Here is a 23477-nt window from a genome sequence, read left to right on the forward strand (position 1 = left end):
CACCCTGATAGGAAACTTTCAATCACATGCACTCATAGACAAGAGGCATGTTTCAGACAATACAAATTGAATATTTATTTGTTTATGGCAGGGTCTCCCTGTGTAGCCCACGTTGACCTCAAACTTTCCATCCTCCTGCCTCAGCCCCCTGTATGCTGGGATTACAGATGTGTATCACTGAACCTGGCTAAAATTCAGTTTTTATTTGACTTTGGGAAGGAGCAGTAAATCTCTCTTTCATGTCATATTTTGCATAAACTAATACTAAAATGGATCTACATTCTCAAAGAACAAGTTGGAAGTGTGATAGAGGAAGTTGAGATGTGAGGCTGGCCAGTCTGGGCTTTAAAAACTGTCCAGAGATAATTGACAATATTTATAATTTCTAACAGTCCAGACCATCCTAACAAAACCAGCCTTGAACAAGGAAGCTTCCTTCTGATGAACATTAGAATCAAGCCTTTTTTATTTTAGTATTTGGAGATAAGGTTTTGCTTGGTAGCCCAGGCTAGTCTTGCACTCATGACAATCATCCAGTTTAACCCTCCCAAGCATTACAGCCACCACATCTGGCTTGAATTACGGTAGATTACAGAAGAGCATCTAAGAGCGGACTTCAATAGGGTTTCTCTGGATAATATTTCTGTGGCATTCTTTGCAAAGTTAAGAAGATACTTGTGAACTCTCTGTGACAACAGGTTGGGATGGGAACCTCTGAAGGTGATACAGGTATCGATACAAAAAGCTCAATAAAAGCCCCGAAAGTCAGAGTTGCAGGGGTGATACAGAAAGGAAGGCCCTTGAGTACTCGGAAAAACTTCCAAGGAGAGAGAAACGCAGTTGTGTGCCACTGGTGGAGGCTTGGCTGAATTCAGGGAGAAACAGGAAAATCTTCCCGTGGCCCTCTAACTCGCATTCCCAAGGCGCACCAGGCGGAGTTTCTTCCTAGCCTCCTGGGGAAAACCGTCGTGAGAATCTAGCAAGTTTTAGAGGCTGGCCAGGTCAGTTTCTGGCAACCATCCGTGGCTCCCAGGGGAGAAGGGAGGGGGCGCAAAGAGCAGCAGAGGAGCGGCGGGGCGTGCCCTGGCTTGGGGGCGTGGCCAAGGCGTGGCCTCCGGGTGTCCAATCCCCTTCGCTCCCCTCTCCACCAACCGCGCGCCGTTGTGGGCGGTCCCTGTCACAGCAACCGTTTCTGGGTGCGATATTTTTCCTTTTTTTTTTCCCTTTCTCTTTCCCCCCCCTCCCACCCCCCCTCAACTTTGCTTTTTTTGTGAATGAAAAAAGGAGGTCGTGAGCGGTCCCCGGGACTGCGGCGCTCGGCGTCTTAAGACTGCGCGCGTGCGGCGGCCTCGCCCGGCGCCTCGCTCTCCAGCGCGCCGCCTGCAACCTCCGCAGCGCAGCCGGGCGGCGGCGCGGCCCAGCGGCCGGAGGTCCGAGCGGCGGCGCGCAGTCCGGCTCCACGAGCCTCCATGACATTGGGCGCCCGGGGCGCGCGGAGATGCTGATCCGGAAGAGGCAGTGGCTGCAGTGCAGCGCGCGAGGCTGCTCACGCGCCGCGGTCCGGCCTGGGCTCCTGTGCCAGAGTTTCTGATCACACCCGAACCGGGACCCCAGGAGGCTGGATCTCCAGCACAGAGCAGCGGCGTCGGCGGCGCCCCAACTTGCACGCGCGGAGTGACCCCCAGACATCTCACTAAAATGAGCGTGCTTAGCAGGAAGAGATGTGTTCCCTACACTAGAAATTACCCCGTCACATGTAGTGGTGTAAGTACATGACTGATTTCTATTATGGCCGGGTTGCAAGCAGCCTCTGCAAACGCGCCGCCTCGCCTTGGCTCAGCATTCAGCGCCCTCCCCCTCCTGCCTGCGCCCCTCCTGCTTTCACCCCGGGCTCCACTCTTCCCTTGGGCTCTTGCTGAGGCTGCTCGGTTCAGAAGGGAGAGAAACTAACCTTTCTTGGGTGTTTTTAGGGAAAAGTATGTGTCTTGCATTGGCGTGGCGTGCCCCTCCCCCTTCCCTATTTATTTCATTTAAAAAAAAATTGTATGTGCAGAGCAGCAGCCTGTCAGGGGGAAAATTAGAGGTTCAGAGTGGTAGAGGTGTACCTTTTTTCTTTCTTTTATTATTATTATTTTTTAAGCCACTACGATTGGGGTGTTCGCTGACGGTTGTAGCGGTGTTTCTTTGAAGTCAACTCCACTGTGGTCTGTCCAGCAGAGTTTTGGCAAACTATTGGTGGGGAATGTTGAGCTTTGTTTGTTAATGTTCGGGTATCCTCGGATTGAAAAGGTTTATCCTGTATTTAGGCTCCTGTTTTTGTTAACGTGATCATTCAAGATCCCTTTGGGCCTTGCTTTACGTTTTCTGCGTGGGGAGGATCCACCCCTCCACCTTCGCCCATATTACAATGTCAGCTTCCCCAGTGGGAGCTCCTTTAATTCTGAATCCAGCCTTTCTTTGCTCCTCTCTTCCCGATTCTCCCTTTCTATCCATCTTCCTTGATTTTTTACTTTCATTTTCTCGATTTTCCTGCCTTTCACGTTTTTTTTTTTTTGTAAGATGCAGGATGTGGGATATTGGTTGCTAGGAGACAAGCCAGGCTCCCAGGGAGATTGTCGTTTCCTTGACAACCAGACTAGGGCAGCCACAGATGAACAAGCCTCCTATCAGCTGTGGGAGGGAAAGGGGGGCTTTTGAGCTCTGCAAAGAGTGTGTGTAGGGGTGCGGGGGTGGGAATGGGAGCCCTTGAGGTTTGTGGGTAATCTGAGCGCACCTTCGGATCTGTCCTGGACAGAGTACAAAGAACTGGGAAAGCAGTTGTGCAGAAGGCTGTTTGTGAAGAGGGGGGTGTTGATTTGGGGGACAAGAGTTGGGGAAGGAAATACCAGTGGCTTGGGACTGTCAGGGAGTGGAGTGGAGTGAAGGAGGTTGTGATACCCAGGGCAGGGTGGAGGGCAATCAGGAGTCTGTGAAGGAATGGGCTGAGACAATTGTGAACAAAAGTCTTGAGTCACTGAAGAGTGCCAGAGGGGAAGGGGCCGTGGGGAAGTTCACTGAGTGGTTTGTATCGTCATGTATCAGCAGCAGTGCAGAGAGGACTCATATTCTAGAGCAGAAATTATATTTAATATCGGCATGCTGTCTCCAGGACAGGATCTTCATTTAAGATAGGCCTGATTAGACAAAAAGTTCTCCTGGCTTAATTGGGCCAGCCTGTATCTTAAAGAGAGATATAATTACACATATGGATATGCAATCTAGCATTATATAATACTATATTACATAAGAAGACAAATGCCTCCTTTCACCCAGGCTCTCTTGGCATGAATTTACCAAAACTCAAAAAATTTCTTCCAACACCCTCGTACCCATTTTCTGGAGGTAGAGACTGATGTCCACAAAAAGTGGAAGAGGTTTGCCTCTTTCTAGATGGGACAATGAAGCTTGTTGTTTCAACAGGGATGATGATGACAAAAAGCAGGGGGGGGGGAGCCAGTTGGTGGATGTGTAAGAGAAGCGTGAGGGGCAGCCAGAGAGGGGCTGGGCTGGGCTGGAGTGTTCAGGTTAGACAGGCTGCTTCCTAAACTCCTGGCCAGTGTTTTCTACTTCTCCTACTTGTTGGCTTGCTGTCCCCTACTGAACTCTGGAAGCAAAATCACAAGGTCTGTGTGAGTGTTATGTCACAAAGCAGCTAACTCGGACATGCCCCTGGATCCAAGAATTCCAGTCTCTCCTCTGTGCCTCCTTCTCCCGTTTGCTTCCAGACCTACATGCTAGTGAGTCAAAACCGCAGAAGGAAGTTCTGTTGCCCTCTGGGTTTCTGTCTTCATAGGTGAGACCCTGCTTTGCTTTTCTTTTTTTGTTATCCACCCCACAAAGCAGAAACCACACCTCCTTGACTCTTCCTGGTGCCCACACATCCCTCAGCAGTCTAACTTGAGACTAGGAACTGTCAAGGAGGATTTTATGCCCTCAGTTCAGAAGAGGAGAGGCAGCAGAAAGCTGATGGCTATGACAGTTGCCTGGTGGACAGGACCAGGAGGGAGCAGATAGTTGCCATAGAGACTGGGTCAAAGCCTGTGGTGACCCCTTGTAGTGGAAGGGTCCAGATCCCGTAAAATTCCGAGGCGGATGATCCAGTCTCATTGAAAAGTCCTTGCTGCACTTTTTGCTTAGGTTGCTGAGCTGCATCCCCTTGTGCAAATCCCAGTTGCCATGTTACTTGAGTAGTTCAGTTCTGCATTCCTGCATGTTAGCATCTAGTTACAGCCTGCCAGGGACAGAGCTCCGCTGCTGCTGCTGCTGCTGCTGCTGTGGTGGTGGTGGTGGTGGTGGTGGCTTGGCTCTGGTCTTGATGGCTCAGCAGTAAAGCGCCTGGGCAGCCTCCAGGACTCCTCTGCGCTCAGCCTTCCTGGACCTGGGAAGGCTTAATCCAGGTGGCTCCAGCCCCGAGATGTCTCGCTGTACACAGGGAGTGAGCAGGGGCAAACTGATAGCCCTAAGCGCACCTACCCTTCCCCTCCCCCCTTCCCATCCTGTTTAACCCTTCTAGAAGGGTAGACGCCAATGGAGAGGCTGTCCCCAAAGTCTCCTCAAACTGAGGGCCTCAGCTTTTTAACCACGGATACAACTCGCTAACTACAGAAGTGACTTCTGTCTGTTCTTCTGATCAGTTACTCTCTGGGATGGACATACTACTTCTCTGCCTATCACCAAAGGAAACTGAGGCAGAAATGTAGGCTACGCTTGACCCGCAACTTCCTCCAGCACCCAGTGTCCCACGGAGACAGTTTGTGTAGCTTCTCCTCAGAGAGCCAGAGGAGTGAGGGTCTTCCGATCTAAGCCTCTTCCTCTGTAGGAGGTTCGAAGGAGGCAGACCTTACTCTTGGGAGCTGGACGTGGGATGCTGCAGAAAGCCCAGATCGGGGATGGGAAGGCCCAAGGACCATACAGTGTATCGTTCTCCCTCCATAGAGCGACTGCCTCCATCCCTGTCTCAAAGTGGGTCTTCAGCTGAGAAGACAGACACGTGGGCAACTGGACAGAACCAGAGTAAGGAGGGGAGGCTTGTGGCTTCAGCAGGTACATAAAAGGCCCCTCCTCAAGGAGGCTGCCGGAAAAAAACCTCTCCTAGCCCATTAAAGGATAGGGTAGGAGGATGGAGGTGAGCAGGCTGGGTCTTGGAAATTTACCATCTGAGAGGGCCAGGGGAACATAGGGAGAGCTGGGTGAGCTGCTGCCCAGCCCTGACATGTCCATTAAATTTTAAAGTGACTCTGCATTGGAGCATGCTGGGAAAGGGGTGGGGACCTGGCCCCATGTCTGCTTCTCTCAGCTGTTTGTTCTGCTGCTGCTACAGCCCCAGGGAAGAGCAGGAGAGAAGAGGATGAGGGAGCTACCCAGGCAGATTCCCTCTCTCTGGGGGAGTGGGGATTGGGCCAGATTCTGCCTTGGGATCTCTCACAGACTGCCTTCATCCAGAAGCCCAGCCGCAGGATGGTGGGGACCAGAGGGAGATAAGCGATCCATCTGGTGGCATTGTACTCCTCAGCCTGAGTGAACTCCCGTCTCCAGGGGCCCCTGCAAAGCTACTTCCCTGACTGTTGCTCACTCCTCTCTCTCCACATCAGCACTGATGTTTGACAAGGCCACAGACCCAGTGGAGGAGGGCTGCTGGCACTCATCTTGGTCCTCAGGGGTGTAGCACGCCTAACTGTTCCGATACCTCCTCTCCTGCCCCTCAGGTCCCAATTAATGGATTCTGACATGGATTATGAAAGGCCAAACGTAGAGACCATCAAGTGCGTGGTGGTGGGCGACAACGCCGTGGGCAAGACCAGGCTCATCTGTGCCCGGGCCTGCAATGCCACCCTCACCCAGTACCAGCTTCTTGCCACCCATGTGCCCACAGTGTGGGCCATTGACCAGTATCGAGTATGCCAGGAGGTAAGACTCCAAGGCCTCTTGGTTGTGTGTGTGTGTGTGTGGGGGGGGTCCATGCTATGTATTTTGAACTGTAACTTGGTGTCTCTGGAGCTCATGAGAGCCCCCTAGGGGTGGGGCAGAGGTGGATGAAGTAGAAGGAGCTCCTGGAGAGAGATCTGAAGGAAGCCCACCCCCAGGGAGGTATCTTTGACCATTTGTGTTTTCAGTGGTGTCCTGGTTAGGGTTTCTATTGCTGTGATGAACCACCAGGACCACAAGCAAGTTGGGGAGGAAAGGGTTGATTTAGCTGACACTTCCACATCGCAGTCCATCCGTGAAGGAAGTCAGGACACGAGCTCAAGCCAGGGTAGAAACCTGGAGGCAGGAGCTGATGCAGAGGCCATGGAGGGTGCTGCTTACTGGCTTGCTATTCAGGGCCTACTCAGCCTGCTTTCTTATAGAACCCAGGATCACCTGCCCAGGGATGGCACCACCCACAATGGGCTGAGCCCTTCCACTGGATCTTATGGAAGGATTTTCTCAATTGAGGCTCCCTCCTTTCAGACAACTAGTTTGTGTCAAGCTGACATAAAACTAGCCAGCACAAATGGGTAAGCCAGTGGCTAGAAATCTAGCTTTGGCTGGGTACCATGTCTTGTGCAATTAAGCCCGAAGTAATAACATTTTCTCCTCCTGCAATAAACGTGCTCTCTTGAGGTCTCTCCCGCTTCTGCTCAGCATGGAGACTACCCTTGTTATCGAGTCTCTGGAGATTCCACGTGGACAGCCCTGTTCTCCCCATCAGAGCTGGGCGGGCATCTGCCCCCGAGAACCATTGTCCTGTCTCCTCCATGCCCAGGTGCTAGAACGCTCCCGAGATGTGGTAGATGATGTCAGCGTCTCCCTGCGCCTCTGGGACACCTTTGGAGACCACCACAAAGACCGGCGATTTGCTTATGGAAGGTAGGGAAGGCCTTAGGTGTTTGCAGGGAGCCACGCAGGAGAGTTTTCACTCTGTCCTGAGGACCCGAGTAACTCTGTACAGTAGACACTGTGAGAATAGAGTGGAGGAGATATGGCGGTGGGTATTCCCTGGGGCTAAAGGTATCCTGGGCTCCCAGGCCTGGTTTGAGTCCCAGCTCCACAACCTACTGGCTCTGAGCAGTTCTGGGATGACTTTTCTCACTGTGAGATGGTGATCATTTCTTTCTTCTTTTTTCTTTTTCTTTCAATGGTGGACATTGAACCTAGAGCCTCACGCATCATAGGCAAATGCTCTACCACTGATATATATATATATATATATATCCCTTTAAAGCAAAACAAACAAGAACTTCGTTTTGAGACAAGGTCTTCCTTGGTTGTCCAGATTGTCCTTGAACTAACTGTTGCCCAGGAAGCCTTGAACTGGAAGTTTTCTGCCTCAGCCTCCCAAATATTCAGCCCATATCACCAGGCCTGGCAAATATAGTAATTTTTGTGTGATGTATAGATATGTATATTGACATATACATGTTCATGTTTGTGCAAATTGGCGGGGAGGGAGCCTTGCACCCGTGTGTGTGTGACTGTGGAGGCTGGAGGACATCAGGATGTCTTCAATTGTTCTCCACCTTCTTTATTTTGAGACACCCCCCACCCCTACTACCCCCACCCCCGACAGGGTTTCTCTATGTAACAGCCTTGGCTGTCCTGGAACTTGCTTTGTAGACCAGGCTGGCCTTGAACACAGAGAGATGCACCTGCTTCTGCCTTCCAAGTGCTGGGATTAAAGGCACAGGCCACCACACCCAGCAAGACGGGTTTTTTTTTTTTTTTTTTTTTACTGGATCCAGAGCATACAGCTGTGGCTGATCTTGCTGGCTAGAGAGTCCTAGGGATGCCTCACCTCCTCACCTCCCATTTCCATGCTGGAGATACAAATACTTACAGCCAAGCTTGACTTTTTATGTGAATGTATGAGTCCTGGGGATCTGGACTTAAGTCCTTACATAGGAATCATTTTACCCACTTACCCATGTCCCCGGCCCCAAAATGATAATTTTTAACACACAAGACAGCTATGAGGCCAAATGAATCTTTGTGCTTTAAAATGCCTACATAAATTATAGTCTTGATTATTTTTTTTTCCTAAGTCACAAATTTATTTATTTTTCTTTCTTTTTTTTATTTTACAATACCATTCAGTTCTACATATCAGCCACAGGTTCCCCTGTTCTCCCCCCTCCCCTTACCCCCAGCCTACCCCCCATTCCCACCTCCTCCAGGACAAGTCCTCCCCCGAGGACTGCGATCAACCTGGTAGACTCAGTCCAGGCAGGTCCAGTCCCTTCCTCCCAGACTGAGCCAAGTGTCCCTGCATAAGCTCCAGGTTTCAAACAGCCAACTCATGCAATGAGCACAGGACTTGGTCCCACTGCCTAGTTGCCTCCCAAACTGATCAAGCCAATCAACTGTCTCACCTATTCAGAGGGCCTGATCCAGCTGGGGGCCCCTCAGTCTTTGGTTCATAGTTCATGTGTTTCCATTCATTTAGTCCCAATTATTTCATATTGTGTGGAAGATGGTGGAAGTAGGTTCTAAGACGGGGGTAGGCTGTAGTGGAGGGACCAGGAGCAGGCTGACATGTTGTCCTCTTTTCAGGGGCAGGTAAATCCCCGCCGACTTCCTCTGCCTGTAACTTTTCTCTCCCTCCCCCCCAGATCTGATGTGGTGGTTCTGTGTTTCTCCATTGCCAACCCCAATTCCCTCCACCATGTCAAGACCATGTGGTACCCAGAAATCAAGCATTTCTGTCCCCGAGCTCCTGTCATTCTGGTGGGCTGCCAGCTGGACCTGCGCTACGCTGATCTGGAAGCCGTTAACAGAGCCAGGAGACCCTTGGCTAGGTAGGGGTGCTGGTGCTCAGGGAGAGGGAAGGGGGATGGGGGCAGAGCGTCGCTGTGACTCCCTGTTCAGCCCTAAAGGAGTCCCCACTAACCCGTACATCTCTCCTTCCATTTGGAGCAAATTCACATCAGAGTCATTAACAAGCATGCTTAATCATTCATTCACTCATTCATTTACTTACTCACTCATTCATCCTTCTGTGTCATTGTATACCACTGTGGGAACAGTCCTGTGCAATATTCTGTGAAGAATGACATGGAGGAGAAGATGTGTGTGAGAATATTTGTATGAAAGGGTCTTATAATTTTGTGATACCAACATAGTTGACTCCTTATGTCAGGGCTTCTGCATCTGTGGGTTCAGCCAACGTGAATGGGAATGTCCAGACTCCCCTCATCCCCGTCATTATTCCCTAAATAAAGCATGATAACAACTATAACAGTGGTTCTCAACCTTCCTAACTCTGCAACCCCTTAATTCAGTTCCTCATGTTATGGTGACCCCCAACCATAAAATTATTTTTGTTGCTACTTCATAACTGTAATTTTGCTACTGTTATGAATCATAATGTCAATATCTGTGTTTTCTGATGGTCTCAGGCGATTCCTGTGAAAGGGTCCCAATGGGTTGCGACCCACAGGTTGAGAAACACTGAGCTAGAAGAGATTTAAAGAATGGCAGGGATATGCAAAGGCTGTGTAACTACAATGACGTTTTATGTGAGGGACTTGAGTTTCCACAGATTTGAAATCTGAGGAGGATCTTGGAATTGATCCCCTTCAGATACCAAGGGACATCTGTGAGTAGATTAAAGGGCAGATGCCTGAGAAAGAATGGCCAGGCTCCCTCCACCACCAACACAAGTTTGTTTTCCCTTCTCCCACACCCCAGGCCCATCAAGCCCAATGAGATCCTGCCCCCAGAGAAGGGTCGGGAAGTGGCCAAGGAGCTGGGGATCCCTTACTACGAGACCAGTGTGGTGGCCCAGTTTGGCATCAAGGACGTCTTTGACAACGCCATCCGGGCTGCCCTCATCTCCCGCCGCCACCTGCAGTTCTGGAAATCTCATCTGCGCAATGTGCAGCGGCCCCTACTGCAAGCACCCTTCCTGCCCCCCAAGCCACCGCCCCCCATCATCGTGGTGCCCGACCCCCCCTCCAGCAGTGAGGAGTGCCCCGCCCACCTCCTGGAAGACCCGCTCTGTGCTGATGTCATCCTGGTGCTGCAGGAGCGCGTGCGCATCTTTGCCCACAAGATCTACCTCTCCACCTCCTCCTCCAAATTCTATGACTTGTTCCTCATGGACCTGAGTGAGGAGGAGTTGGGGGGCCCCTCAGGGCCAGGGGGCCCCCGCCCAGAGGACCACCGGAGCCACCCTGAGCAACACCACCATCATCACCATCACCACCATGGGCGGGACTTCCTACTCCGGGCAGCCAGCTTTGATGTGTGTGAGAGTGTGGATGAGGCCGGGGGCTCCGGTCCTGCCGGCCTCCGGGCTTCCACCAGTGATGGGATCTTAAGGGGTAATGGAACAGGGTACCTGCCAGGCAGGGGGCGTGTGCTTTCTTCTTGGAGCCGAGCTTTTGTGAGTATCCAGGAAGAGATGGCAGAGGATCCTCTGACCTTCAAATCCCGGCTGATGGTAGTGGTGAAGATGGATAACTCCATTCAGCCAGGGCCCTTCCGGGCTGTTCTCAAGTACCTGTACACAGGGGAGCTGGGTGAAAATGAGCGGGACCTCATGCATATCGCCCACATTGCTGAGCTGCTAGAGGTCTTTGATCTACGTATGATGGTGGCCAACATTCTCAACAACGAGGCCTTCATGAATCAGGAGATCACCAAGGCCTTCCATGTCCGCCGGACCAACCGGGTTAAGGAGTGCTTGGCAAAGGGCACCTTCTCAGGTATGGGACATGTTTAGAAGACAAGGGGTTCTCTCTAGGAAACTTTCTGAGGGGCCTGGGTTATCCCCATAGTATTGGGAGTTGGCTTCAGCTCCCAATGCCCTGGAAATGTGGTTGTCCTCTTGCTCAGGCCAATAGCTTGGCTGTCTACATCCTGTTACTCATATCACATGGCTCCAGAAGTCAGGTGGGTGGTCAGGACCCAGTGACTGCCCTTGGGGCTGATTCTCCAGCATATCTGCTGTGTCTTTACATGATGCCTCTTCTCCTCCTGGACAGATGTGACCTTCATCTTGGATGATGGGACCATCAGCGCCCATAAACCCCTACTGATTTCCAGCTGTGACTGGATGGCTGCCATGTTTGGGGGGCCATTTGTGGAGAGTTCTACCAGGGAGGTGAGGCTGGAGATGGGAAGGGAGAGGACGGGAGAGATATTTACATCTTTGAATTTGAGACAGCATCAGTTAATGGTACTTTCCTCAGCATTGGTCATGTTCTAAGCACAGTGACGGACTCAAAACAAGTTTATGAGATGCTGCGAATAGCCAAGAATTCTTCACTATCTCAGGGGAGGGAATTACAGGATCTTAGTGGTTTGGAAAGCTCTTCTGTATATATCTCATTTAATTTATCCAGACATACCTAGCAAGCCGAACCTGTTATATGCAGGAAAGGGATGTCCTGAGAAGTTATGCAACTTGCACAAAGGTATGCAACTAGGAAAAAAGAGGGTAGGTCTAGAACTCAGGATTGACAATTCCTTGGCTCCTTAATTACATTCTGTTGCTCCCTGAGATGCACAGAACCACTAGAAAAGCCTGTGTTCCAAGGTGAAGGCAGCAGTGTCTGCCAAGAAGGTTTTTATTATTGTTGAGCTATGGGGAGACCTGTTAGAGATAATGTCATTTGAGATACTGCCATTGAAAAGGGGTTTGATGTAGACCCCAAGGAGGGAAATGCACCCTGTGGGGCCACACAGGGAAGATCAAGAGTCAGCCAGGAAGTGGAGGTGGAGGGATCCTGGTTGTCTGATACCCAGCTCTGGGGTGATTGTGGCAGGAAATGGTAGACTGAGGTGTGAGTGTGGTAGAGGGAGCCCATTTGCAGGCAGCTCCTTTGCTAGCTCTAGGAACTGGCTGGCGAGGCTGGAAAGGACCAGCCAGGCTCGAGGTATCAGAGCATCAAATACAGAATATAAAAGCACATAACCAATACAGACCCCTTTCCGTGCCCATCCTCAGCTGACCCATCTTCCTCCTCCTCATTTGCCACCCTCTCGGGTACCAACTCAGGCTAGAGTTGGAAGGGGCTTGGTGACGAGCCCTTAGGAATGTTCTCCTGAATCTGATTCCTCTTTTCCATCCTCCCAGACAAGCAGAGCAGCCCAGACACAGCTCTTGGTGTTTTCCATCATCTCTGCCTCCTGGACCAGCTACCCGTCACTCTACCTTCTAGTTCATATTTTCTACTTTGTACAGATGTATAAAATTCAAAGTATCCCCATGCGGTTTTCCCAGCTGGTCCCTAATTTCTTTGGAGAGCAGGGACATGGTCTTTGACATCCGCCAGGTACCCCTGTTGCCCCCTACCCCAGTTCTCAGCTCTTAGACCATGCTCACCAGAGCCTTGGCTGAAAAACTGAACCAAGAGCAATCCGCGATCACGCTGCTGGGTGAATTAGAATATGAGCTCCCTAAGGTTTCTGGAAAGGAAGTGCGGAGGGAGAGACGAGCAGAATGGTGAAGAGCTGAACTGGTCTCTCAAGTGGGAGTAGGAGTTGGATAGACAGGATCTGGGGCCAGGATTCTTTGAAGCCTCAGGGGCCTGTGTGCCCCGGGCACTTCTCAGCACCGTAGACACATTTTAAAGTGCCACCCGATTCCCAGCAAGTCCAGAGAGACTCGCATCTGATGAGAAAGCAGTTTTTGTTTCCTCGCCGCTCTGAAGAGGTCCCAGAGGCCCAAAGCAGCAGCGCTGAGCAGACAGCTGGTTCCCTTTGCTCATTCTGTAGCCCACTTCAGCTATTCCTGCAGGCACCAGGGGCTCAGGGGAGCAGCTGACCCAAATGGCCCCCTTCAGGCACGCTCCCTGCCAGAGTGGCGTCAGGAAGATGCCAGGAATCTAGGTCCCTTTGGAAGACATGAAAGCCCCACTCATTGATGCTGTCAGGTCGCCGAGGCTCGGTGCCAAGGTCTTGGGGGTTCCCTAAGCAGATTCAGGAACAACCCAGGAGGTTAGTTGGCTGGGGGGAGACCGGCCCACCAAGTTAGGTCTTCATCTGCCAGGACCAAGTTGCTCTGGGCCACCCTAGACCTCAGGCCACCTGCCTGCTTCTTCCCACCCCTAGGTGGTGTTTCCGTACACAAGCAAGAGCTGCATGAGGGCTGTGCTGGAGTACCTCTACACAGGCATGTTCACCTCCAGCCCGGACCTGGATGATATGAAGCTCATCGTCCTCGCCAACCGCCTCTGCCTGCCGCACTTGGTGGCCCTCACAGGTAACTTAACTAACTGCAGTGTACAGGGACCTCCCCGGGGCAAGGTCATGGAGACCCCAGGGAGTGATTATGTATCTTTTGTTACCTCTCTCCTCCCGGGGACAGACTGGGATGCCAAGGGGAAAAATGCTCTTAGAATTCAGTCTGCTGGGGGCTGGCGAGATGGCTCAGTGGTTAAGAGCACTGGTGGCTCTTTCAGGAGGACCCGGGTTCAATTCCCAGCTCCCACATGGCAGCTCACAACTGTCTATAGCTCCTGTTCCAGGGGATCCAACTCCCTCACACAGACATAGACGGAGGCAAAACACAAATGCTCATTAAAAAAAAAAATCAGTCTGCCGATGTGTGTAGATTTTTCCTGAGGACATAGATGTGCAGTGTGTGTTGGTCTTGGTGGGGTCACCTTAGAGGTCTCATGACATCACAAAATGGTCTTTATAGGCGACGACACTTTGATCTTCACTCGGGTGAGGTCAAGAAGTCAGAAGGACTAGAACACATTTCTGCTTCTGCTGTATGTTTCTTCTGGTCAGCTTCCTGCTCTTTTCTTCTTCTTCTCCTTCTTCTTTGACTTCACCTCGTCTTCCTTCTTCCAGAAACGTAAAGCAAACACTGACTAACCCCTCATCATTCCTTGTGAGGACTGTGTAAGCTGGGCCTGGTACTGTGGGCTGTAATCAGAGCTAACAGGAAGCAGAGGCAGGAGGAGCCTAAGTTCAAGTTTCACCCGAGCTACAGAAGAAGTTTAATTACTCTGGGCAGTTTAGCAAACCTTGTCTCAAAGAAAGTGGGTAGTGATGGAAATGTAGCTCCGTGGTGGCACCTGCCTTCTTGTGAAAGGCCCTGGGTTTAGTAGTTCCTATTAACACACACACACACACACACACACACACACACACACACACACACACACACACAGGGTAGGGGGTGGCAGAGAGGGAGAGAGGAGAGATTATGAGAGCCATAGCTCAGCTTTTAAGACGAGCTAATCCCAGAAGCCCTCAAGGCAGAGGAAGATGTGAGCAATTGAGAGATGCAGCAGGAGGCAGCCAGGGCCCTCCGTGGGAAGGGGATCCAAAGATGGAGACCCAAGCAGGCCAGGCAGACAGCTTCTGTGGACATTGGGGCTAGAAGATGGAGACCCAGGCAGGCCAGGCAGACAGCTTCTGTGGGCGTTGGGCTGGTGTTTGTGCTGCTGTGGACTTGGATACTGGTGTTAGTGTTGAGGTCAAGACAGGCCAGGAGAGGACAGAGAGGGAGGGGAGCCTTGGAACTTAGGCAAGGGCCAGTGTCAAAGCTGGAACCCTGGGCAGTTAAAGATCGGGGGCAGACACCGGGGAGACAGCAGGTCTGTGATGAGACAGAAATCAGAGGGGACATGTCAGTCACAGGAAGAAGGCAGAAATGATTGATCAGGACAGAATATTAAGAGCCAGGCCTATAGGGGGAGTCCAGTGGCCCAAACTAGGGGTAAGACGGACTTTTAGGGAGGGAGTAAGAGCTGCATCTCTGAATTATAGTTACAGCACCCTTTGTTGCCCATGGAAAATGGTGTGATCTTTCCAGAGGCCATAACATTTCAAATTCTGACATGGAGCAATTCTATTTTCAAAAGACTATCTCTAAAGAAATTACCTTGGGGGAAAAACTAAACCCGTAAAGGTATTTTTCTATGATTCTTTTCATTAGGGCAGAAATTGGAAGCAAGTTGGAGAAGCACCCTTGGTTAGGCCCACATAGGTAATTTTCACATGGCTGCCATTTAAAATGTCAGACTGCCCTGCCTTGTGGAAGGCCTTGCAGAAAGTAACATCTAATTACTTTACCCAGAAATGATCTGTGAACATCAGAAAACGGGCACTTAAAACATGACTATGCACCTTGTTAAGGATCTGTGGGAGATGCTGAGTTTCAGACAGTTGGTGAATGTAAAGCCATTTACATGTTCTGAAGGTATCCCTTCATACTTAAACTTGTTTGTTGTTAAATACAACACAAATAAATGAATGTATGCTCCATTTAACGAATTATATAGCAAAATCCTTTTCTAATCTTGATGGATGTCAGGAGTTTTGAGCCTCCCTGGCCACATCAGAAGTTCCCACCCCTCACCCCCATTACCATCCTCCTCTTCTCCCTCGAGGAAACCACAGGGCCCACTACTCTTAGAGAAATTCTTACAGACTCACTTCCTTACAGTCTAGAGTTTTAAATGTTACAGCTTGGTTTCTTTTTGTTTTTATTTGATTTTTTGAGACAGGGTTTCTCTGACTGTCTGGAATTTGCTTCGTACACTAGGCTGACCTTGAACTCACAAAGATCTGCCTGCCTCTGCCTCCTGAAAGCTGGGATTAAAGGGGTGCGCTGCCATGCCTGGCTTGGTTTCATTTTTTGTGTCATCTTTGGAATTTCATTGAATCAGTGAGTACCTGTTCATTAAAAAAAAAAAAAAATCTTCCTAAAGTTATTTGTTGAAAAAGAAACTGTCATAGCTTGCTGTCTGCTGCTGTGATTAAAAAGGAAACAAACAAACAAATGACCAAAACCAACTTGGGGGATGAAAGTCTTTATTTAGCTTACAAGTTACAGTCCATCATCCAGGGAAGCCAGGGCAGGAGCTGAAGCAGAGACCGTGGAGGAATCCTGTTTTATTGGCTTGCTTTTCGTGGCTCACTCAGCTTGATTTCGTATATAACCAGGACCACCTTACAAGGGTTGGTTATGCCCACAGTGGACTAGGCCCTCCCTCGTCAATCAGCAGTGGAGAAAACGCCTCCACAGACATGCCCACAGGCCAGTCTCATGGAGGCAAATCCTGGATTGAGGTTCCCTTATTGTGGAATATTATTTTAACTATGCAAAGGTGTGTTACATTTGTTTATGCTGCATTTGTTTAATTATGTAAAGATGTGTTGCTGTTTGCCTTGCCTGCCTAGGGCACCTGATTGGTCTAATAAAAAGCCGAATAGCCAGTAGCTGGGCAGTAGAGGGATAGGCGAGGCTGGTGGGCAGAGAGAATAAATCGGAGGAATCTAAGCTCGGGAGAAGAGGGAGAAGAGAAGGGAGGAAGATGGGGAGATGCCTGGAGCCAGGCAGCTGCCAGCCAGCTAGACATGGAGTAGGGCATACAGGAAGAAAGGTAAAAAGCCCTGAGACAAAACATAGATGTATAGAAACAGGTTAAATTAAGTTATAAGAGCTAGTGGGACAAGCATAAGCTAAGGCCGGGCATTCATAACCAATAATAAGTCTCCGTGTCATGATTTGGGGGCTGGCTGGTGGCCCAGAAGAAAGCCTGCTACATCCCTCTTCCCAGGTCGGCTCTAGTTTGTGTCAAGCTGACAAGAAGCAGCCAGCCCACTCCAACTCTGGCCTTTTAAAAATACATTTATTTGTTTGTTTGTTTGTTTGTTTATTTATTTATCCATTGTGCGTATGTGTGGTGCTCTGAGGACAGCTTTTGGGAGTTGGTTCTTTCCTTCCTCCTGTGTGCTTTGGGGGATCAAACTCAAGTGGGCAGGTTTGGCAGCCAGTGCCTTGACCTCTTGAACCATCTCACAAGCCCACTTCTGGTCTTTGGGTCTTGTAGTTTCCTGTGGTCTAGATTTTTACTGACGGCATTCCCCCCCCCTTTTTTTTTATTTTGAGAAGGGTCTGTAGGCTAGACTTGCTTCATCCTCTGATCCTCCTGCCTCCACCTCATCAATGCTGAGATTATAGTTGTGCACTCCCACACCTTGTTTCTGTGGTGCTGGGATGGAACCGGGACTTCATGCATGGTAGACCAGTCCTCTACCAACTGAGCTATCACCACCCCAGTCCCACAATTCCATGTTCATGGTGTAGCTAATGTAATTCTTTCCCCAGCCTATTTCTTGTAAACTGGCTATTCAATTTAGGATCTAGATCCTGGTGCACTTAAAAAAAAAACAACAACAACAACTGCCTAATAGGTTATTTCTCTTCTTCAAGAAATGAAGTTTGCCTGGTTTTGTGTGTGTGTGTGTGTGTGTGTGTGTGTGTGTGTGTGTGTGTGTGGTGTGTGTGTGTGATTTTAGCAGCTATTGAGTATCACTGCCTACATCTATCAACTAATTGGCTGCTGCAAAAAGACACTATCTCAACTCAGCCATTCTTTCTTCTCCCAAGTGAGACACACCCACACTTTGGCTACCCAGTAAACAAGAGTTTATGTAAGAAAGACAGTAATACTTGGTCCTTCCCTTTGATGTATAAGTTTTTGAGATCTAGCTCTTTCCTCCCACCCTTCAGGGTGACCAATTTGTGTGTGTGTGTGTGTGTGTGTGTGTGTGTGTGTGTGTGTGTGTTGTGGTTTTTCAAGACAGGGTTTCTCTGTAACTTCGGTGCCTATCCTGGATCTCACTCTGTAGACCAGGCTGGCCTCAAACTCACAGAGATCCACCTGGCTCTGCTTCCCAAGTGCTGGGATTAAAGGCGTGCACCATTGACACCCGGCTGTGTCTGTGTATTTTAAAGTATTATCATGAACAAATTTGATTGGTTTCATTTAAATGTATTTATTCTTTTATTTGTTGTTTTTAAGACAGGGTGTTATAAAGCACAGACTGGCCTTGAACTTGCTTTGTAGCTTAAGCTGGCTTTGAACTCCTGGCCCTCTTGCCTCATCCTCCAGTGCTAGGATTGTAGACGTGTACTGACACATTCATTCTTATTGAAGTTCAAATACTGTACCTTTAACCAGTGGCCGTCTCTTCGTGTCTGCTCAGGAGCCCTTGGCTTCCTTCCTGTCTGGAATGAAGAGATGTCCTAGCTCCTCCACCCTGTCTGTACCTTTATGTCTCAGACCTGGGATCAGCCATTTCTCCAAAACACCCTGGTTTCTCTGTGGTGATGACCTGGCCCCGTACATGCTGGAAGTCCTGGTTTCTTTCTTTTTTTTTTTTTTTTTTTTTCCGAGACAGGGTTTCTCTGCATAGCTTTGCGCCTTTCCTGGAACTCACTTGGTAGCCCAGGCTGGCCTGGAACTCACAGAGATCCGCCTGGCTCTGCCTCCCGAGTGCTGGGATTAAAGGTGTGCGCCACCACTGCCCGGCTGTTTGTTGTTGTTGTTGTTGTTGTTGTTTTTGTTTAGTCCTGGTTTCTTATATTTGACAATGGAAATGCTCACTGGTCTTGTGATACTTCCTGCTTCTGGCTCTTTCCTGTGGGAGGAGCTGGATAAAAGTACTCATCTTTTAAGGGCAAAACACCTCATGGGTTTATTCTGATACTTTGAATTAAATTCAGGACCAAGGGCATTTACCTCCTCCTTATAGATGTTTTAATGTAAACTGGAAGAGGCATGCACCATTTGTTAATAAAGTTTAAAACACTGTAAATAACTAGGTTCTAGATCAGAGTTCTTAGGCTGTTTTCATTTTCAGCAAACAGGAGGCTTCAGGCCCTCGTCATCAGTGGCTAATACTGTGACGCTCTGTCATATCAGATTATAGAGTGGGACATGTGTAGTTTGAAAGAGACCGCCTCGTAAGCTTAGCATCCTTTTCATTTCCTATCCCTCCCCCACCGAGGTCATACCCTCCTGCCTGTTTCTCTCCAATTGGTCACAAACTTAAAGTCTCCCTTGGACTTTCTGGCCCGTTGGGAAGTCCTGATCAGTTTGAACCCCTCCCTGCAACAATGCCCCGATGTGGCGGTACCTAAGCAGTGCGGGTCCCTTGCCATGTTTCTTCAGCTCATGGTTGGCTGTGTGTGTGTGTGTCACAGAGCAGTACACAGTGACCGGGCTGATGGAGGCAACCCAGATGATGGTGGACATCGATGGGGACGTCCTTGTGTTCCTGGAATTGGCACAGGTATCATGGGCAGGGGAAGAGCTTGACAAGGCCCATAGGCAGAGGATAGGGTTCTGGGAGGTGATGGTTGGGATCGTGGACAGCCTTGGCTGGCCAGCTGGGTAGAGTTTATATCATCTTATATACCAGGAAGCAACTAGAGAACTTTTGGACATCTGCAAAGACAGAGGGGCTGACACCACAGGACATCAGAGGGGACCCCAGAATAGGGCTGGGGTCATCTAGGGGGTACTGAGGATGCCTCCTCCATAGTTAACTGCCTGCCTCCTTATTGCCAAACAAAGGAGTTATAGTGCCAGGGATTTGGTCTTTGAGTGTGGCTGGTGCCAGGTTTTCTAAACTTGATTGCCCATTTCTTAGGGCAGACTCTCTTGTCTACAGATGGGAGAAGGGGGGAACTGGGTGGGGTAAGAGCTGAGAAGGACAGATGCCAGAGGAAGGGCATGTGGGACATGGGTATTAGTAACACGGATGCCGGAGGCACTTGTGGGGTTGGTAATAGGGCCCAGGAGCCCATATCAAGCATTGTCTTCCTCAGTTCTGGATTAGCTCCCTTATGAGGGTGGGCCCTTTATAACTGCTGAGCATGTGCGGGCACTGCCCTGTGCGGGCTGCTCCATAGGCCTCTATGCGGAGTCCCTGCTCCAACCGGGATGCGTTTCTGTACCCTTCACAGTTCCACTGTGCCTATCAGTTGGCCGACTGGTGTCTCCACCACATCTGCACCAACTACAACAACGTGTGCCGCAAGTTCCCACGAGACATGAAGGCCATGTCCCCAGGTGAGTCTCTGAGCCAGGCCCAGCAGCTTCTGTAGCAGGAGCTAACCTGGACCATGGGCAGGAGTGGGCTTAGTGCTGACCTGGGGCTACCTCCTAACTCAGCGCCCTTTGCATTGTGCTCCAGAAAACCAGGAGTACTTCGAGAAGCACCGGTGGCCACCAGTCTGGTACCTGAAAGAAGAGGATCACTATCAGCGCGCGCGGAAAGAACGCGAGAAAGAGGACTATTTGCACCTGCGGAGGCAGCCCAAGCGGCGGTGGCTGTTCTGGAACAGTCCCTCATCACCGTCCTCCTCAGCAGCAGGCTCGGCGTCCCCATCCTCCTCCTCGGCTGTGGTCTGAGATGCTGCCACCCTCTTCTGATCCTGCTGCTGTTGTCCTCATTAGCCCTTATCCCTTCTGCTCTTCTTTATCATCCTCTCCACCCGACAGGGACGAGGGAACTCACCTAACCAGGGCCCTAAGGGCAGAGCTGTTCTCACCAGCCAATATGGCTCAGGCCAAGAGGAGCCAGGGCCCTGCAGATCAGAACAGGGTCCACCTACAATTCCAGGCAGGGCAGGGAAGCATCTGCTCCGAGGTGGGGAGCAGGAAAAGAACTCAGAGCTCTTGATATCCTCTCTCTGGACTTGACAATAGAGTCAACGGAAGAAAGCTTCCCTGTACATGGGCTTGTCTGTTTTGGTCTCTGCTTTGGCCGGGGAGGCAGCTCCCTCCCCAGGAGCTGGTCATGTTTTTTCCACCAGCACACTTGAGGGTTGCAAGTATTCTGTGAGCATTGTCCTATGGGCTTACTCAGATCCCGCTTGAGAGGTCAGGGTGGAAAAGAAGTCTGCAGAGCCCGTATCAAGGCTTCTGCACCCTGCCATGTGGCTGCTGGGGCGGGGCGGGGCGGGGGGCGGGGAATGGAGTACACTGCATCCTGCTAGCCTCTTTTCAGGGCTGCAGGCAATGCAGCCAGACCTACTGGTGGGCGGCAGCCCTGATGAGGGTTCAGGTTTGTAGGCAATGAGCCTTCTACTTCGGCCCTCCCGCACTCCTCACATGTGGACATGAAAGGAGGAGGAGGAAGGGTGGGTTCTCTGCTCAGCAAGCCCATGCTCCTCTAGGCTTCTTCCCCTGTCTCTGGGTGGCACTGCTTTTTATGGGGTGAGGCAAAAGTAGCCCAACAAATGAAAACCAAACTCAAAAGAAAGTCACCACCAAGACCACTCTATCCTTTGGGCACTGCAGTCCCCCCCACCCCCCAAGAAAGAATGAAGTTCCAAAAAGAAAGCCTGGAGAGAAGACATTTACAAAGCTGAAGGGGGCCTCTATAATAAGGTGGATATGAAGGGTCGGTAGTACCAGCCACTCCAATGCCTTTCAGGAGAGGGCTGGTCCCCTCCATATCTGAGGATGCTGTTGCCCGAGGCGGGATGTACACAGAGCATGTGCTTTCGGGGATGTGGGTGGGTGGGGTGGGAGGCTTTTGGCAGGGGTTAAATGCCAGGAAAGGACACACTGGAGAACAGGCCACACAGCTCACCCTGGTTCTGGTTGAGGATCAAGGGAGAGCTGGGCAGGAAGGAAATGTTAGTCCAGAGAGGAATCTGGGTGACTGGAGAAAGAACACAATAGCTTGAAGCCCCCATGGAACAAACACTGGGCCTCAGTTGGCCCTTTCCATTTCCTAATTGTGATCCATACTTCACCACCTTTTAGCATGTTTTAGGCTTATGAGGTAAAGTCCCACGAGGCAGTAGGAAGTACTTACTGACTGATCCCCGGGACCTAGATCGGTTGCTTAGGTCTGGGATTAAAGCAAACCCAGAAGCAAAGGCAACCCTCCAACTGTGTGGTACCGGGACCTAGAGTTCTGATCTTGCTTTGTCAGGAGAAACAGGCAGGTCTCCCAGAGTGCTGAACTTGGGAGCCTGGACCCACCAAGACTGCAGCTGCCTCTTGGTCAAATCCTCCAGAATTGCTGGCTGGGGAAGCGTGTTGTGTGCTGCCCTCTGCTGGCTAGTGTGCTCTCCTGCAGCTGAGCTCTAAAAGCTTCAAGCGTGAAGATGAGGAGTCTGTAAGCCTGGAAAAGGCAGAGCCTCTCACACCTTCCTTTGAGGACAGAGTTAGGGGTACATCTCTTGGGAGCTGCAGGTAATAAGTAGAGTCCAGTCCTAAAGAGCAAGGAGAATTGGGTCTCTCAGTCGAGCAGCCTGGGCATTCACTAGTGATGAGGATGAACAGGGACAGGCCAGTGGGAGAAAGTGAAGATTTGTGGAGTTGGTGGAAGTCCAAGGAAGACCATGCCCCCCCAGCCAGGCCAGTTCACCCCTCAGGGACCCACCTCCCTACCCCCCACAGCTGTCAGAGCCAGTGTGCACCAGGTGGAGCCCTACAGCCTAGTAGAAGCACCCAGGGGGACTGAGTGAGCCAGGAAAGGGGAGGTGCACATTGCAGTCCCAGTCCATGGGTGCTCTGGATTCCAGGGAGACAGAAGCAGGAGACACTCCAGTGGGGGGCAAGCCTCTGGCATAAAAGCCCCCCTGTCAGGGGGCGGGCAGTGACAGAAGAACAAGCTCCCCTGGACTGGACTATGTCCCTCAGTATTGTCTTAGATGGGGGCAAAAACAAATGAACAACGACAACAACAAAACCCCACACCTTTTTATATAAGGTTTCATATTTAATTTGGTCATGAATTCATAATACATGAGTATTTTGTACCTAATGGCATGCCTTGTTTTATTTATTTTATGTTACCAACATGTTTCCAAGGGAGTCAAAGAAAGGGCATCAAATGTGGTGGTGAAACATATACCTACTTTGAGGCTGGTCCGGAGCCCAGCAAACCCTGATGGGCAATTCCAACATCTGCCATGTAGGCACAGTGCTGATACCCAGAATAACAGCCTCTCCAGGCACTGTCCTGCTGTGTGACTAGAATGTGTTGGAGGAGGTTTGGCCAGAAGTTGGGCTGACAGACTGAGGACTTAAGGAGATGGTTCAGCGGTTTAGAACACTTGCTCTTGCAGAAGACCTGGGCTTGGTTGCCAGCACCCACATAGTGGATCACAACCATCTGTAACTCTAGTTCAAAGTAATCAGAGGTCACTGTCTGACCTACAAGAGCACCAGGCACGTATGTCATGCACAGATATGCAGGCAAAACACTCATACAAAAAATCTGTTTACTTTTTTTAATTAAGAAAATTTTTCATTTATTTTACACACCAATCAAAGATTCCCCTCTTCTGTCCTCCTGCCCCCCCCCAGCCTCCCCTCCCAACCCACCTCCCAGCGGTGGCATACCCATTTAATCCCAGAACTTGGAAGGCAGATGCGGGCAGATCTCTGAATTGGAGGCCATCCTTATCTGCATAGTGAGTTCAAGATTAGCTAAGGCTACATACATATTTAGAATCTGTCTCAAAGACAAATTAGTTTTTAAAAACAGAATAGGAATCGACACAGGACAAAAATCTGAATTGTGGCAGCTCTCCAGAAATCCCTATCACAATATTTTAATTATAATTATTTATGGCTATGGTGATGCACACAAGTAATTCCAGTTTGAAGGAGGCTGAGGCAGGAGGATTGTGGGTGAGGGCAGTCTGGGATTCATCATAGCCAAGACCCAGACTCAAAACC

At 50.3% G+C, this 23477-nt stretch overlaps 1 protein-coding gene across 2 annotated transcripts; it reads left to right on the forward strand.

The window, feature by feature from the left end:
* The first annotated feature begins 1278 nt into the window (after window positions 1–1278).
* Rhobtb2 (Rho related BTB domain containing 2) lies at window positions 1279–22557 on the forward strand. Of its 2 annotated transcripts, XM_037208420.1 has the most exons (11): window positions 1279–1764; window positions 4975–5052; window positions 5745–5946; window positions 6785–6888; window positions 8628–8813; window positions 9706–10724; window positions 11004–11122; window positions 13075–13225; window positions 18974–19062; window positions 19739–19844; window positions 19969–22557. In XM_037208420.1, exons 3-11 carry the CDS (start codon window positions 5755–5757, stop codon window positions 20184–20186), a joined length of 2184 nt encoding a protein of 727 aa, XP_037064315.1. In that variant the 5' UTR covers window positions 1279–1764; window positions 4975–5052; window positions 5745–5754; the 3' UTR covers window positions 20187–22557. The 2 variants fall into 2 exon arrangements, with proteins under 2 accessions (XP_037064315.1, XP_028739007.1); XM_028883174.2 differs by lacking the exon at window positions 4975–5052.
* Window positions 22558–23477: the final 920 nt, after the last annotated feature.

This window comes from Peromyscus leucopus, chromosome 9 (genome assembly GCF_004664715.2).
Source record: "Peromyscus leucopus breed LL Stock chromosome 9, UCI_PerLeu_2.1, whole genome shotgun sequence".
NCBI classification, from domain to species: Eukaryota; Metazoa; Chordata; class Mammalia; order Rodentia; family Cricetidae; genus Peromyscus; species Peromyscus leucopus.